General features: G+C 41.6%; 1 protein-coding gene across 5 annotated transcripts in view; it reads right to left on the bottom strand.

The window, feature by feature from the left end:
* The window catches only part of kif21a (kinesin family member 21A), a 50346-nt gene extending 36490 nt beyond the window's left edge, over positions 1-13856 (bottom strand). For 3 of the 5 annotated variants that reach the window (XM_061773972.1, XM_061773975.1, XM_061773974.1), the window contains exon 1: positions 13587-13854. In XM_061773972.1, the coding sequence (XP_061629956.1) occupies positions 13587-13630 (44 nt within the window). In that variant the 5' untranslated portion in view covers positions 13631-13854. Of the gene's footprint in view, positions 1-13586 lie in introns of all 5 variants that reach the window. The other 2 variants (XM_061773977.1, XM_061773973.1) reach the window with 2 other exon arrangements.
* Between the last annotated feature and the right edge of the window lie 17 nt (positions 13857-13873).

Here is a 13873-nt window from a genome sequence, read left to right as displayed (position 1 = left end):
ATCAAATTTAAATCTGCAAATATGTGCCCATCACATTACAGTTATTTGGTGTGCACTGAGAACACTTCCTTGGGAGAGAGAAGTTGTTCAAGAACAAGTGAGCCCTGGTGTACACCAGTTTGGTGGACATCAGAGGTAACTTGTCTGATGCTCTCCTGGTGTACACCAGAGTTCCTTGTTGGGTACACACCAAACAAGTGAACCCTGGTGCGCGCCGTACGGGTGTACCCTTTGGAGTGCACTAAAGTCAACCGAGGTGTGGAGCAAAAAAGCAAAACTTTAGAGCGCCAATCAAGCAAACCGTAGTGCACATCAAAAGCAAACCCTGGTGCACACCAAAAAAGGCAATCTGTAATGTGCACTAAATAAGCACCCTATTGTGCAAAATACAAGTCCGCAGTGCACATTTATTGAGTGAACCATTCTGTGCAAAAAAATGAGCAAACCCTTGTACGTACCATACACGCAAACTAGCTTACACACACCAGACAAAAGGTGCGCAACAAACAATCCTGGTGCGCAGTTGGGCACCAGAGTTTTCTCATTTGGTGCGGTCCAGGATTCAGCTATTAGTTGGAAAAAAGTATTCCAAGTGACATCAGAGCCAAAGCATGCTGGTGCAGTGTGGGTGCGTGACACAGGATGATGTTGCCATGGCGACAGGCAGCAGATGAATTAAGATCCTAATCCAATCCAGGGAGGATATCACAGTGGTCTGGTCAACTGGAAGACGCAAATGGAGAGAGCGAACGAAAGAGAGAGAGCGAGAAAGAACAAAAGAGAGCTAGAAAGAATGAAAGAGAGGGCGAGAGAGGAAAATAAAAAGGGTCAAGCTCAGGATCCTGCCGAGCTCCAACCACAGCCTTAAAAGTGGACCCTGTACTATAAATAGGTCCAGGATGTAACTCCAGCGGGATTTATAAATAGGACGCAGATGCTCGCAAATAGATCCACATGCCTCATCATCAGCATTATATTCATATCAAAGAGGTCTGCATTTCCTCTCTTTAACTAGTGTGAACTATGGCTGGGCATATGGACCAAAATTTATATTACGGTATAAATTGAATCCTTTAACAATAGTGGTATATATCGTGAAATAAACTTAAGTGTAAAAATTATTTGTATTATTATTAATGAGTATTATAGTTCCTTAGCAAAGCTATACAAAATGAATAAAACAAAAACAACAAAACAAAGATATAATGTAATGTTGAGAACATTTCTGGTGGAGAGCTCAAAAGTCAAAGTTAAAACTCAAAAACTAATAGTAACTTGTTATGCTTTACTTTTTGGAGAGAACACTGCACTGGACAACAAAAGAGTGCATGAGGACAGTTTAAATCTTAAATGTTCTGCATCTGACTGTGAAATGTGTCAATGAAATGGCTCAAGCTAATGTTCAACAGGGCCACATTGAAGCCAAGTTAAAGCTGGTCAACTCGGCTGTTCAACTGTAGACTAGGGCTGCAACGATTAATCGAATAAAGCCATACACACTCATAGTTATTGATGCCACAGTAGAACATGAGTATGGTGACTCCAAGTGGACAAATATAGTACCTACAGTTTATCTCACATGCACGTTACTGTGTTTAGTCACGCAAATTCCATGTTTTGTTTCCAATTGCTCGATTAACCAATGTGATAATTGGTAGTATACTCGATTCTACTACTCATGTACGCGCGGGGACTTTTGTTATATTTAATTTCATATCGTAGAGGGTTGCTTCATTTTTATTTTGTATTTTAGTATATGAATTAAAAAACATTAAAGAACAATAAAATACATGTAAATGAGAAAGTGCTTGTTTGAGCCACTGGGGGGTGCAGCCTATACACGTATCACCTCTGCCTCAATTTAAGCCAGGAAAAACCCAAAATGTTATCTAACGCAAGAGGAGAAAACAAGAACCTTATTGAATTTGAAGTATATTCAATTCAACGTAATTGAGGTAGGTGAAATGAAAATGTTTATCACCTTTTTAAAAATCAAAATTGCTCTTTTGGAGTTCTATTATAGGACTGTGAACACGGTGGTGGTCTTTCCTGCCTCATGTTGACCTCTCCATTGGAGCCACCCGCGATGTCCCCATTTTTATGCCCCCGCAACCCACCCTTACATTACCATCTGCATGAACTTTGACGTGCAGGAAGCAGCCAAAGCCGTTATCAGCGCACCATGCGGGGACTTTGAGCCAACTTGTTTGTTTGGACGCCACTTTTTCCAAAAATAACTTATGGGAGCACGGGGATCAGTTGGAATTTTGTGTTTAGGTCCAACACTTTAGCAGAGGATGTGCCAGGTCAAAATAAATCAAAGTCAAAACACTTGCACTTACTGCAGGTGATAAATCAGGGTAGGATAAAATACCTGTATATTTAAAAAAATATATATAAAGTTAAAGAAAAACACCAAAATGAACAGTATTAGTGGGATTACAACACTTATTTACAGCATATTTATTTTACATATATTTTTTAAAAGGTGTGTGAGAATGTATGTTGGAAAACCATTTCAAACATTGAACATTTCACTTTTTCCTGTGTACTGTATATTGTATTTTATTTTTGTAATTAAAAAAATAGTATGAAATCCTGTTCATGTGCCTTTTTTATTTAAAAGAAAAGGAAAATAAAGTGTGTTATATTGTAACATTCGACTTTTTTTATTTTCTTGTTTTAAAAAATAGTTTGTTGTATCTTGCAGCAATCCTCTAATTTGGAGAATTTAAAAATAGTGTTGAATAGAGGCACGAACACAGGGTGACCGAGAAGAGCGGCGGTAGAAGCACGCAGGTGGATTACATCTTGTGCAGACGATGTAATCTGAAGGAGGTTATCGACTGGAAGGTAGTGGTTGGGGAGAGTGTGGCTAGACAGCATAGGATGGTGGTGTGTAAGATGACTTTAGATACTTGGGGTCAGCCGTCCAGAGCAATGGGGAGTGTGGTCAGGAAGCAGAGCTGGAAGTGGCGGAAATGAAGATGTTGAGGTTCGCTCTCGGAGTGACCAGGTTGGATAAAATTTGAAATGAGCTCATCAGAGGGACAGCCAAGTTTCGATGTTTTGGAGACAAAGTTAGAGAGGGCAGACTTCGAGGGTTTGGACACATCCAGAGGAGAAATAGTGAGTATATTGGTAGAAGGATGAAATGCAGCCCTATGGGGGGCACAAGTCAGTGCAAACTGTAGGCCGGTCCCAAGCCCGGATAAATGCAGAGGGTTGCGTCAGGAAGGGCATCCGGCTTAAAACCTTGCCAAACAAATATGAGCGTTCATCCAAAGAATTCCATACCGGATCGGTCGTGGCCCGGGTTAACAACGTCCGCCACCGGCGCCGTCAACCTGCAGGGCGCTGTTGGAAATTCAGCTACTGTGGGTCGAAGTCAAAGAAGAAGAAGAGGTGGAAAGCGGGTTCTTCGGCAGAAAGAGAAGAGGAAAACACAGAGCCTAGAACTGAATGTGGGGACTTTGAATGTTGGGACTATGACAGGAAAATCTCGGGAGTTGGTTGACATGATGATAAGGAGAAAGGTTGATATATTGTGTGTCCAGGAGACCAGGTGGAAAGGCAGTAAGGCTAGAAGTTTAGGGGCAGGGTTTAAATTATTTTACCATGGTGTAGATGGGAAGAGAAATGGAGTCGGGGTTATTTTAAAAGAAGAGTTGGCTAAGAACGTCTTGGAGGTGAAAAGAGTATCAGATCGAGTGATGAGGCTGAAATTTGAAATTGAGGGTGTTATGTGTAATGTGATTAGTGGCTATGCCCCACAGGTAGGATGTGACCTAGAGGTGAAAGAGAAATTCTGGAAGGAGCTAGATGATGTAGTTCTGAGCATCCCAGACAGAGAGAGAGTCGTAATTGGTGCAGATTGTAATGGACATGTTGGTGAAGGTAATAGGGGTGATGAAGAAGTGATGGGTAAGTACGGCATCCAGGAAAGGAACTTGGAGGGACAGATGGTGGTAGACTTTGCAACAAGGATGCAAATGGCTGTAGTGAACACTTTTTTCCAGAAGAGGCACGAACATAGGGTGACCTACAAGAGCGGAGGTAGAAGCACACAGGTGGATTACATCTTGTGCAGACGATGTAATCTGAAGGAGGTTACCAACTGTAAGGTAGTGGTAGGGGAGAGTGTGGCTAGACAGCATAGGATGGTGGTGTGTAAGATGACTCTGGTGGTGGGGAGGAAAATTAGGAAGACAAAGGCAGAGAAGAGAACCATGTGGTGGAAGCTGAGACAGGACGAGTGTTGTGCAGCTTTTCGGGAAGAGGTGATACAGGCTCTCGGTGGACGGGAAGAGCTTCCAGAAGACTGGACCACTGCAGCCAAGGTGATCAGAGAAGCAGGCAGGAGAGTACTTGGTGTATCTTCTGGCAGGAAAGGAGAGAAGGAGACTTGGTGGTGGAACCTCACAGTACAGGAAATCATACAAGGAAAACGGTTAGCTAAGAAGAAGTGGGACACTGAGAGGACCGAGGAGAGGCGAAAGGAATACATTGAGATGCGACACAGGGCAAAGGTAGAGGTGGCAAAGGCAAAACAAGAGGCATATGATGACATGTATGGCAGGTTGGACACTAAAGAAGGAGAAAAGGATCTATACAGGCTGGCCAGACAGAGGGATAGAGATGGGAAGGATGTGCAGCAGGTTAGGGTGATTAAGGATAGAGATGGAAATATGTTGACTGGTGCCAGCAGTGTGCTAGGTAGATGGAAAGAATACTTCGAGGAGTTGATGAATGAGGAAAATGATAGAGAAGGGAGAGTAGAAGAGGCAAGTGTGGTGGACCAGGAAGTGGCAATGATTAGTAAGGGGGAAGTTAGAAAGGCATTAAAGAGAATGAAAAATGGAAAGGCAGTTGGTCCTGATGACATTCCTGTGGAGGTATGGAAGCATCTAGGAGAGGTGGCTGTGGAGTTTTTGACCAGCTTGTTCAATAGAATTCTAGTGCGTGAGAAGATGCCTGAGGAATGGAGGAAAAGTGTACTGGTGCCCATTTTTAAGAACAAAGGTGATGTGCAGAGCTGTGGCAACTATAGAGGAATAAAGTTGATGAGCCACACAATGAAGTTATGGGAAAGAGTAGTGGAGGCTAGACTCAGGACAGAAGTGAGTATTTGCGAGCAACAGTATGGTTTCATGCCTAGAAAGAGTACCACAGATGCATTATTTGCCTTGAGGATGTTGATGGAAAAGTACAGAGAAGGTCAGAAGGAGCTACATTGTGTCTTTGTAGATCTAGAGAAAGCCTATGACAGAGTACCCAGAGAGGAACTGTGGTACTGCATGCGGAAGTCTGGAGTGGCAGAGAAGTATGTTAGAATAATACAGGACATGTACGAGGGCAGCAGAACAGCGGTGAGGTGTGCTGTCGGTGTGACAGAAGAATTTAAGGTGGACGTGGGACTGCATCAGGGATCAGCCCTGAGCCCCTTCCTTTTTGCAGTGGTGATGGATAGGCTGACAGATGAGGTTAGACTGGAATCCCCGTGGACCATGATGTTTGCAGATGACATTGTGATCTGCAGTGAAAGCAGGGAGCAGCTGGAGGAACAGTTAGAAAGATGGAGGCATGCACTGGAAAGAAGAGGAATGAAGATTAGCCGAAGTAAAACAGAATATATGTGCATGAATGAGAGGGGTGGTGGGGGAAGAATGAGGCTACAGGGAGAAGAGATGGCAAGGGTAGAGGACTTTAAATACTTGGGGTCAACCGTCCAGAGCAATGGTGAGTGTGGTCAGGAAGTGAAGAAACGGGTCCAAGCAGGTTGGAACGGGTGGAGGAAGGTGTCAGGTGTGTTATGTGACAGAAGAGTCTCTGCTAGGATGAAGGGCAAAGTTTATAAAACAGTGGTGAGGCCAGCCATGATGTACGGATTAGAGACAGTGGCACTGAAGAGAAAACAGGAAGCAGAGCTGGAGGTGGCGGAAATGAAGATGTTGAGGTTCGCTCTCGGAGTGACCAGGTTGGATAAAATTTGAAATGAGCTCATCAGAGGGACAGCCAAGGTTCGATGTTTTGGAGACAAAGTTAGAGAGAGCAGACTTCAATGGTTTGGACACGTCCAGAGGAGAGAGAGTGAGTATATTGGTAGAAGGATGATGAGGATGGAGCTGCCAGGCAAGAGAGCTAGAGGAAGACCAAAGAGAAGGTTGATGGATGTCGTGAGGGAAGACATGATGGCAGTTGGTGTTCGAGAGGAGGATGCAGGAGATAGGCTCTCATGGAAATGGATGACGCGCTGTGGCGACCCCTAACGGGACAAGCCGAAAGGAAAAGAAGAAGATTGGTAGAAGGATGATGAGGATGGAGCTGCCAGGCAAGAGAGCTAGAGGAAGACCAAAGAGAAGGTTGATGGATGTTGTGAGGGAAGACATGAGGGGCAGTTGGTGTTCGAGAGGAGGATGCAGGAGATAGGCTCTCATGGTAAAGGATGACGCGCTGTGGCGACCCCTAAAGGGACAAGCCGAAAGGAAAAGAAGAAGAAAAAATAGTGTGCTATTGTAACTTTCAACATTTTCATTTTTATTTTCTAATTCAAAAAAGTAAAAAAAATACCTTGCAACATTCAAAATTGTGTTTCTCTTTTAGGTGTAATACTTGGAACAATCTAGTTTTATTTGTTTGAATTTGATTCATTGTAAACTAAAAATGTGTGCTATACTGGAATAATTAACTTTTACATGTTGTAATAAGATAGTTGTTGGATATTTTGGTACAATAACCTTTTATTTTATTTTTAAATTTAAAAAATAGTAATAGTCATAATAAATATATTTAAAATATAATTATAATATAAAAAAGCACCCAAAAAAATAATTTTAGATTTTTTTCAGTTGGGTTAGAATATTTAAAAAAAATTCACAAAGTCTACATCTCAGCTTTATGTTATCAGTGACAGAGTAAATAGTGTCAATGTAATAACACTGAACTTGTTAAGTATTTAAAAAAAATTATATTTTGAAACATTACGTTTTTTAAATTTCATTACCAATTTCACATCAACAATTTCATTTTATTTGAAGAGAAAGTTAAAAAAAAAAAATTAAAACACTAATCCTATTGATTTAAAAGCACATCTGACCAAAGTTCATGAAGGTATTTGAGGACAAAGGTTGGTGGTTATCACGTCTTGACCAGTTACTGTTCTTCATGGTTAACCTCAAACCTTTATAGATTTTTTTTATTTGTTCTGTCAAAGCTGATTTTAAGAAACGTCTGACCTAAGTTGATAAGAATTATAGTTGAAACCATACTGATTTTTAAACATTATCTAAACCCAGATCCTTGCGGTTTTATTCAGCATTCACAGGAAAGTCTCAGCAGTGTTTGTTTGCTAGTTTTTTTTTTTGCAAAACCAAGCAATAAGTCACACACACAGGGGGTGGCGCCAATAACAAACATGGCGAGCTAGTGGCCAGGGCTACTGCGGGAATGCTTCGGTTCAGTGCTTGTGAACAAAGCAGAGGGTTCATGGGGGCTTTAGACACCATCGAGGCCGCCGTGTTTGCACTGCTGTCCCCCTCAGGCCAAGTCTTCATCCTCATCTTGGTAGTTTGTAATTATACTTTTCTGCTAAACTCAAATGAACTAGACCATTAACAACTGAAGACTCGAAATAAGCGCATTCACATTGCAATCTGTGAGTCAAAATTAGCATTTTGTGCCTCATGAAAACACACTGAAAAGTAAAACTCCAAATCGCAGATTTTTAAGTTTTTCCGATAAGTGAACTGTGGAGAAAGTCCCCGAAAGCTTCGCGAGTCTAAACTTGGTTCTAAAAATCAATTCTGAGTGTCCAATACAGCTCATTATTCTGGCTTGATCGCAAATGCTGAGGTTCACGGTCAAAATGGCTTCAAACTTGCTACAGTGCAAGGTTGGATCTAAGAATTTGATCCCAAAAGACAGTGGTTGTGCCATTGCTCTCTCTAGTTTTTACACTTACTGTACATGACAATTAAGAAGGTCAAAACTTTAGATGCCTTGGTTCCTTCAAATGACTGCTTTGTCATTCCTCAATGTTAAGCCTGAGTATTTTGTTGTTTTTATGTTTTAATATTAACAGTGGTTAACTTATTTTAAAAGGTGTATGACAGTTAATAGTGTTAAAATATGACTTGAAACATTGCCTGTACAGTTAATGCAGATTTTACAATGGCTATTTCTATTGTTTTCTATGGAAAGGATGTTTTCTTCTATGACCTAGTTCAAGTCTACTGCTTAAATTCTTTGAGAACGTTAAAACTATTAGGTACATTTTGTTCTTTGATGAATTTCAAGTCTAATGACCACTTAGATTGACTACAAAATGGTAGAAAAACAATATTTTGTGGGGGAATGTGTACTTTTTTGATGCCCATTGAGCACGGTAACGTCCCCAAAGCACACACAGTGGGTGATTATCTGCTTTTGTTCCTCGTTAGGTGACTCCAGGTCTGCTTGACTTCCTTATCCACTGGCCTGAGGCTTACAATGTTGCATCCACTTATACGAGTACCTGCATGCCTTCCACTCATTACATTGAGCTAGCTAAAGCCTTCAGGTCTTTACGGATCTATATAATGTCATTATGCTTGCTGCCGTGGTTCCCTGCCAAGCAGCCTGAACAACAAGCCCTGGCAAGACATCACTGTTTGGACTTAAGTATTTAGATGTAGCTCGAAATGAATTCAAACATCTGTCAGAAGTTGGATGACCTTAGTTTGTATTACCTGTTTTTATTTGAGAGGGAGAGTACAGAGAGGTCAGCCAGAAAACAGGTGGAGAATCTGGGTCTCCAGTATTGACTTCTCAACACGTGAGTGTTGTTAACTACATTCATTTTTAGGGGGAGAGGAGACTGAGGACAGCAAGAAAAGAGTCCAGTGCGGTAAAGTGGAGACTGCAGATTTCCTGTACACTGGACCCCTGCTATTCACTATTCGAACCCAGCTATTCTCTAGGCCGGGGGTAGCAAAAATCACTGAATAATTGGCGGCCATTACATCTGCATTGAAGATGGTTTTTTTTCCCCACGCAAAAATGTTTTGGAATAAGCAGGGATAAACCACAAACAAGTGTTTTTTGGGGGGGGTTTGTTCCCCACAAAAAAGAAAAATAAAAAAAAAGAAAAATGGAAAAATAATTGGAAACGTAAAATAAATCCGTGGATAGGTGAATCCGGAGGTGCCGAACCACGAGTATGCGGGGGTCCTCTTTATTTCATTCTCAGCATGTGACAATTGCCAAGTAGGCACATTTTATCAGAAAGGAGACTGAGGGCAGTCAGAAAACAGCCCAGTGTGTCAAAGTGTAGACTGTGGGTCTCCTGTATTCAGTTCTCGACATGTTACTTGCCAAGTCAACTTGTTTTATTCTAAAGGAGACTGAGGAAAGCCAGAATACTGGTCTGTGCAGCAAGGTGTAGACTGCGGGCCTCCTGTATTTCCTTTTTGTATCAAAATCGTCCCACTCTTTACAAGGAACGAGTCACGCTGTGTCTGTCTGTATGTGTGTGTGCGGTTGAGAGTGTGAGAGAGTATTTGTGTCTGAGTAAGTGAGAGTGTATGTATTAGTGTTTTTGAAATAGTGTGCATTTGAGAGTGTGTGTGTGTGTGTGTGTGCATATGTGAGACTGTGCGTCGTTGCGAGAGAGAGCATGTGTGTGTGTGTAAGAGTGTTTGATAGTGTGTGTGCATGTGAGGGTGTAGTCAAGCAATGGAAAGAAAATTGCGGTCACTGTGGAAACCATCTTTTTTTCCCCTTAATCCCCGCTTATCTCAACACTGTGCTTTCAGTCGCAGCTAGCTAGCATTGCTAGTACTTCAGTGCCTGTACTCTGTATTATTTACACAGCGCTAAGACAATTAAAAAGGTCCTCAAGTATACACTGATGGGTAGGGCACAACATACTGATGAGTAGCAGATACAGTATTTTCACAAGGCAGAACAGTGACAGACGAGCTGCTACAATCAAAGCAAACCACCCGCTAAACATGATGCAACGTGTGCACAAAAGTACATTGGTATCCTGACTTACGAGTTTACCTCTATTTCGTCCTGTGACCAAGCACTTGTAACAAAGTTAAAATATAATATAATTCCACTTGCCATCAAAACTCATCACACATCAGGAAATCTAGTTCACCCTGTAGCCATTGAATGCAGCACCCCGGTGGACTAGGGTAGTGAACCCCAGGGTTAGCAGCAGTTGTCATGTGCTGTCTTCTGGGTAGTTACACAAGTTAATTACATTATGAAGGAGTGGTTTACATTGTCAATGGTACCTGTGCGGTTGAGCATTTCTTTTCTTTGTTAAAGTTAAAGGTATTTTTCATGATTCATTTACAAAGCTACTTGAGAAGTTGGCTAACCCACATTTTCTTTTTACTTACATTTTCAATTTGAATGTGAACAGGTATGCGTGTGTGGAAAACGGGGCTGACTGTGCTGTTTTTGTTCTTCTGTCAGAAGTCCAAAATAAAAGACGTTTGCCATCGTCTCTGAATTACATAATGCAACAAGAGAGTACACACCGCTACAAGTCACGCATTTCCCCCCCCACTGAAATGCAATTAATCCATTCCAGCTCCACACAAAAAAAAATTGTGTTCAGTGTTTGTAATGAAGAAAAATAGCACCGACTGACTTTTATAAAAACACAGTAAAAGAAAAAAAAAAAAACATTTATAAAGTATAATTACTTGTGTTATAATTGTGTTGGATACGTAGGTTTAAGGGGCGTGTCCTAGTGAGTGATGTCACTAAAATTTTAGCGAGCAACAAAAAAATTACCCTAGTGACAGCTCATAACTCACGACAACTTGTAAGTTGAGGCACTCTAAAGTCAAAGTACCACTCTAGTTGCATTACGTAAAAAGACGTTACCCAATCTTAATATTGAAGGTAAAACCCACAAGTCTAATAAGAAGTTCCTGATTCTTAACTTTAATTTATTGTCAATCCTACATATGATTAGAACATACTGCTCAATGAAATTTCTCTCAAGGCGCGGCTATCACAATGATGATGCCAAGGTAATTATCATACCACATTGCTGTCACACACGTTTTTAACTGTTACGAACATGTAAAAACATTGTTAATATCAAATGCAAAAACAACAGACACAACAAAGACAAAGCAATTCATGTACCACATTTGCCTCAACCATCTTATTCTGGGCATTTTTAATAGTTATGAAAGTGTAATAATATGTAAGCCACCTTAAAAAAAAAAAACTCATGACTTAACTTACTGTGCACCAAACAGTTTAGCATTCGTAATTCCAAGACAAATGTAAAAAGATGTTAGCCACTGTTAATTGTGAATAATAACAACACTCAGTCTTAACTTTTGAAGAGGAGGAAGCCAAACCTGTCATTCAAGAGTCATATCAATGCAAACTAGAACTAGCAGATATTCCAACAGCTTCTTCCCTCTTGCAATCAACTTCTTAAACACATAACCTACAATTCCATTACAACACGCTGGCAATTTTTGGATTTGAGTTCGTTGTCACATTTCTGTGGGGCCAATTATACATTACTCGTGCACTCACTGTAGTAGTCTCGCCACGCTGCATTATTTGCATATCTCTTGTTGACCAACACTGGCCACTCATGCCAGAGTAGCATCTGCTCCATTTGCACACTGATTAAGGAGTGTCTGCAACATTTGCACAATCAACATTGTCCCAGATTACCGCACTACTCGCTTGAAGTCTCGGCGCCCTTTGCACAATGGTCTTTGCACCGGACTATTGCAATATTAGTCTTTCGAACTGCTCTAAGTGCTAAAGGACTCTGCATGTTTTTGCACAATTGTCAAAAAAAAAAATGTACCGGCATTACCAGATAACTAGCAACCCTTTATTGCTCAGTGACTGTTTTTCTCAATGTCTTTATGTCTCTGTGTTCTCTGTCAATTGACTGTTGTCGTACTAGAAGAGCGGATCCAACTACCGGAGACAAATTCCTTGTGTGTTTTTTGGACATACTTGGCAAATAGAGATGATTCTGATATGGTAAAAATGGCAAAAGGTAAAAAACCAAAAAAACAAAGAAAATATATATTTTTTAAATGATATCTTACCTTACACCACGTTCAAGAATCTAATGCGGTTTGCCTTGGTATGACCTAACTTGACACTTTTTGCTTCTAATTGCAAGTTAACTGTGGGGGTCAACATCGAACTATATTTGCCTTGCATGAATATAAAAAAAATTAAATACATTTTTAAAAAAACGATGTGACAATGGACAGAGGAGAAGCTCCCCACAAAGCTGCCCACACATCCTTTGGTAATTGCATCCTTGTTGGTGAGAAACAGACCACAAGTCAAATGACAACAACAATGAAGATTTCCTCCACTCGAGGTTAAAATGAAACAAACTGCTGCTTCACTTCACTTTTTACACCTTCGCAATAGTGTTGCCCTGAGGTGACAAACTCAATTTTGTCATGGGCCACATCCTAGGTATGGCTTCCCTCGGAGGGCCATTATGACTGCAAACCCATATAAATGTATGATCGCCTCATATAATTACATATAGATAACAAAACTGATGGATAACGAGTTTTGCTGTCTATATGTAATTAGACACATAAAACGATGTGGTGGGTCGGAGAAAACCATGCCACACCGTTCAGCACCAGTGGTAAGAAGATGCATGCTACCAAACAACAACAAAGGACAAACAACCAAAAGTCTCCTCTATTTACTTCTCAGCATGTTGACTGTTGCTAAGTTGACTTTATTCAAAAGGACACTGAGGGCACCAGAAAACGGGCCAGTGCGGCAAAGTGGAGACTGCGGGTCTTCTATATCTACTTCTCGACAAGTCGACTTGTTTTATTCAAGAGGACACAGAGGGGAGCCAAAAAAACATGTCGAAGCAGCAAAGTGGAGATTGCGTGAGACAGACAAGTGGATGACAGAAGTTAACGTGTAGGATCAACAAAATGATATATCATTTTGATAGATAGATAGATAGATAGATAGATAGATAGATAGATAGATAGATAGATAGATAGACAAACAAAAGAATAGCCAGCTAGATTGCAATACAAAAGGATAGAAAAAAGGACAGGGGTACACACAATGGTTACCACATCGTCATGTTGACGAGAGGTGTGCGACACTAATACGTCAGTCATCAATAAGTCCCATTATTTGGTGAGCATTTGAATGCATCTGAGTGGCAGTTTATAGAGCACCCCCCCCCCCCCCCCCACACCACACAAACACACACACACACACACACACAAACACACTCACTCACTCACTCACTCACACACACACACACACACACACACAATTCGGTGCGTTCAAAGACACCAAGACGTCTCCAAACAAAGAGTCAGTGTCACTCTTGTCTGTCTGCTTCATTCTTTCATCCACGATCATCCCTATAGTCCCCGAGCACCTGCGCCAACGCCACACCACCAGCCGGCCTGCCACAGCTGGTTCTCGGCCTGCACCAGAGAGCAGCCGGGCCCGGTTCGAAGCGGGTTGGCGACTGGCGTTACCGCGCAGGTGCTATCAAGCTAGCGTGACAGGTGTCAAATACACATGCATAGAAGTGGACTCACCTCAACGCCACACGAACCGAACTTTCATCCTGGCCTGAAGTCATGGTTCCTCACTTAATCCTCTCGAATGTAGAAAGGCGAAAAGATCTACCGCCAGCCAGACGCCGCCATGTCGAAAAGAACGCCAAAAATAAGACGTTTCTTTTTTTTCTACCTGCGCCGACGCCGCGGCCGCATCCACGCGCCTGCGTAAACCAAAGCCAATACCAGTACCAGCACGGCCCACGTGAACGCGCACGCAAACAAACGTGTAGAGTGTACGTAAACTCACGCACGCACATACACGC

The sequence above is a fragment of the Phyllopteryx taeniolatus genome, chromosome 5, assembly GCF_024500385.1.
Source record: "Phyllopteryx taeniolatus isolate TA_2022b chromosome 5, UOR_Ptae_1.2, whole genome shotgun sequence".
NCBI lineage: Eukaryota > Metazoa > Chordata > Actinopteri > Syngnathiformes > Syngnathidae > Phyllopteryx > Phyllopteryx taeniolatus.
The sequence above is the reverse complement of the archived record's forward strand: the minus strand, read 5'-3'. Positions and strand labels throughout refer to the sequence as shown.